At 27.3% G+C, this 4,142-nt stretch overlaps 1 protein-coding gene across 1 annotated transcript; it reads right to left on the bottom strand.

Moving 5' to 3' along the window:
• LOC138943210 (ATP-dependent DNA/RNA helicase DHX36-like) lies at positions 1 to 4,136 on the bottom strand. The gene is made up of 12 exons (XM_070313803.1): positions 4,112 to 4,136; positions 3,801 to 3,975; positions 3,326 to 3,474; positions 3,043 to 3,172; positions 2,686 to 2,881; positions 2,057 to 2,321; positions 1,659 to 1,951; positions 1,082 to 1,508; positions 699 to 907; positions 536 to 621; positions 381 to 472; positions 1 to 288 (listed from the first exon to the last, which is right to left on the bottom strand). The coding sequence occupies exons 2-12, from the start codon at positions 3,912 to 3,914 to the stop codon at positions 216 to 218; spliced, it is 2,034 nt and encodes a 677-aa protein (XP_070169904.1). The 5' UTR covers positions 3,915 to 3,975; positions 4,112 to 4,136; the 3' UTR covers positions 1 to 215.
• Positions 4,137 to 4,142: the final 6 nt, after the last annotated feature.

Below are 4,142 nucleotides of genomic sequence, written 5' to 3'. Positions count from 1 at the left end.
TAATACATATTATATTTGCGTACGATAATAATAAAAAATATTCCGCAAAACTAATTAAAAAAAAAAAAAAAAAAAAAAAAAAAAAAAAAAACTGTTTTAGAATAATGTTAAATTTTTAATAATTTATCTTTTTTATATTTCTGGACAATATATATGGAAATAGCTATACATAACACATATTGATAGTAAATAAATTAATGTATACGATATAAATATCAATCGGAACTGTAATAAGTAAAATCTTCGTCACCTTCTTGATCCTTTTGGGATATTAATTCAATAATCGCACTATAACATAATAAATACATATAAATTTAAATGATAACAATGATAATTATTAATGCTTATTTGCACGAAATAATGTAAATATGCAGATTTACTTTAATATTTGTCCTTCAAATGTTGACCAAAGTACTGTTGCTGGATGCGTAATCTTATATTCAAATAAAGAATTCAGGGCGCGTTGAAGTTCCTGAGAAATTATGAAAAATTTTATTAAAATTTTCTTTTTCTAAAAACATGTATATCTACATACCTGTATCATTTCCGCAGTTTGTGGTTCACAAATAATATTTTCAGAAAAATTAAAGTTACTAATTATGCATTTTCCTTTTTCTCGCCCTGAAATATAGGTGGCTACTATCAAATATGCATGATTAATATATTAATGATTAATATCCAAATAAAGATGAGCATACTTATCAATATATTTGGTCCAGTAAATAATAAAATTGGAACACTTATACAAGTAGTATCATGCAAATATATAGCAGTAGAACGTTTCTTTGTAAAATATGTCAAATATTGACTAGAAAAGTTGGAAGCTTTGCAATTTACGCTGGACGGATGCGTACGTACACTTCCATCTTCTGGTGTCCAGCCAACTATTCCATTTTTAGTAATTTTTCTAAAAATACAAATATAATTTCTTTATAGAAATGTATCTACATTAAGAGCTTAATAAGTTAATATTTTGTTGTATATAACTGTAATAAAATGAGTGGTTGTAATTAGAATCATACATAATAATGCAAATTATCAGATTGTTATAAACAGATCGAGTGTTGAAACAACTTTGTACCTTATAACAGCAATGTTAGGATATAATCCCGCACAAACAATAGCTTTTATCAATGCTACGTTATTTGAATTTCTATTAGCATTTCTATCACCCGGATTATCGTTATCCAAAAATTTCATCTCATATAAATACTGTGCAAATTGAGTTTTCATTTCGGAGAGAAGTTTCAATGTGTTGAAAGAGAGAAAGTATTCTCGGCAGAATTGTCCAGCATTTCCTCTTCGGCGCGCAACTTCGAATCTTTTTAGAGCTTCTGCGAGAGCAATATGATCACTGTATTCTCCCATACTGAGTTCTAACTTTCTTTTATTAGCTTCTTCCTCTTTCCCCAATGGACAATAGAAAGCATCTTTAAAGGTGAGACTAGCAGCAATAGCAAATATTGGTTCGACGCAAGAGAACAGTGCCGCCCAGAGAATCATTTTTCCTAATAAAATTTTTTTTCCTTATATATACATATACATACATATACATACATATACATATACATATACATACATATATATATATATATATATATATATATATATATATATATATATAACAAGAGTAGTTTTTGTAACAAAAATAAAATTACCTGTTCTAGGATCAAGCGGCAGATGTGCCAAATGATAACCCAAAGGAGTCAAATGCTCTTCTTTGTCTAGAGCATTAAGTGTTCTAAGTAAATCCAGAGACAAATCAATGGCTTTTAAATCTGGCGGATCCATGACATTAGCTAGGAACTCTTTGGCTTTTCCTAATTGCAGGATTTTTATTTGCAAAATCACCTCTTCTAAGCGTGTTCTCAACATCTCTGGCAATGGATATTGATCAAATGTCATTTCTCGAACTTTGCAATATAAGTGATAACATTCCCCACTTTTAACCCTATAAAGAGCACATATGTTTAGTTTTACAAATATGGAAATTTGATAAAATACATATAATTTTTGTTCGAACTTAAAACTAAAGATAAAAAATAAAACATCGTACCTGCCGGCCCTACCGCGTCTTTGTTTGGCATTAGCTAAAGATACCCATTCAGGCTCTAAAGTCTGTATGTTATTTTTTACATCGAATCTTCCAAGCTTTGTTTTCCCACAATCTATTACATATACTACATCTTCTATAGTTATTGATGTCTCAGCGATGGAAGTTGCAATGATTATTTTACGAATATCATCAGACGGTTCTTTGAATATAAGTTTCTGATCAATCGTCGGCATGCGTGAATGAAGAGGATAGATAATGTATTTGTCTATGAGAAAAGGAAAATTCTTACATTATATACATACATACAAAGTATATATGCATTATTTTATATTGTACATACTGTAATCTTCAATTAAAATATTACATTTGATTATGGCACTGTTTAAAATGTATATTAGATAGTATCAAACTGTGTGTACATGGCGAAAAACCGAATAGCGACATAATTAATTATTAAAGTAGAAAAATCTAATTCAATGTCAAAAATCAGTTAAATCTATAATTTGATCGATTAAATATTGAATCAAAGCAGCTTAATCCGAAAATCCAATATACATTATAATATACATGTAAAACAGATGCTAAATGTATTTAGTAATTTAGTTAGATTACATAATATAAATACTTACTAGATGGATAACATCCAGAATCTAACATCATTCTATTTAATTGTGATATATCCATCATGCCAGGTAGAAAAATAAGAATAGCTCCAGGACCTTTTGTATTACAGATATACCTAACTAACTTTTCTATAAGTTCCAATGAAAGATTTTCACTATTTGGATTCCGTAATTGATTAAAAACAAGTTCTCCATATTTCATCTAATTACATGTAAACCACATTAACATATAAATAATTTTAATTATTATCACAGTTTCAAATCATTTTTGATATTTATATATACAAAATATATATTCTGTTTTAAACACACACACACACACACACACACAAAAGTAGAACAAAATATTATTCATATATTTACCTCAGTTCTAAGTTGTCTAATGTAAGGTTGTATTATATCTAAAAATTCGTCTTTCTTTTGTTGTTGCTCTTTATATCTTTTTAGGTGTTTTCTGTAATCTGTAGGTACTAATGCTTCGGGAAATTTAAATCTACAAATTGAAGAAATATTTCATATTATGTACATTTAAAAAAATTCTGTAATATATGTTTCCAAAAATTATATAATTAAAAATTTAATAGACCATTATCGCAAAAATCTTTATTACAAACATATTAGATAATGTTACATCTATAATACCTACTGCGTAAGTGACAAAACATCCTCTAGATAAAATTCTTGAACTGGATAGGTGAATCCTGGTATATGTATCATTGGACATTCATTATAATATTTCGAAAAACGTTCAGAATTTAATGTTGCACTCATCAAGAGAATTTTTAAATCTGTTCTCTGAAAGAAATACATTTTTCTTAATTTTTATTAAATATTTCTAATATTTGTATATAGTAGTATTCACGCGATTCGTGCTAGATTTGTGCTTATATGTGGAGAATCTTTTCATAATTCGATAATATTTGAATGAATTTATATAGAATAAAGTAAGATATTATTTTATTCACAAATTATATAATATTAAATAATTTTCAGAAAAGTTACAAGAATTGTATATCTAAAATTTTTGAATAAAATAACTACAATGTAGGACAGAATAAAATGCAATCGAAATATAAGTCAACATTAACATTATGTAATAGCGATATAAATAGCGAACTTACTTTTGGAATAATTTTTTTTAATAATGTAATAATGAAATCACTTTCCGTGGTACGTTCATGAATTTCATCTAATATCACGTGAGAAAAATCTTTTAATGCTGGATCAGTCTTCATAATCTGTAGTAATATACCGGTTGTGCAAAACAATATACTTCCTTGCTCCCGCGTTGGAATTCTATAGATAAAAAAAAGTCAATATATATGACTTTATTATACATGATTATGACAATATATATGATTAGAAAGGAAGCTTATATTTCTTCTTTTAATATAACATATAGTATACACTTTTATGTCTCAAATAAATATACTTTTCGAGTCGTATCTGATAGCCCACGGATT

Source organism: Polyergus mexicanus, unplaced genomic scaffold (assembly GCF_030449975.1).
Source record: "Polyergus mexicanus isolate NDT 795.1 unplaced genomic scaffold, iyPolMexi1.0 SCAF_25, whole genome shotgun sequence".
In the NCBI taxonomy this organism is placed as follows: Eukaryota; Metazoa; Arthropoda; class Insecta; order Hymenoptera; family Formicidae; genus Polyergus; species Polyergus mexicanus.
This window is presented reverse-complemented; position numbering and strand designations above follow the sequence as displayed.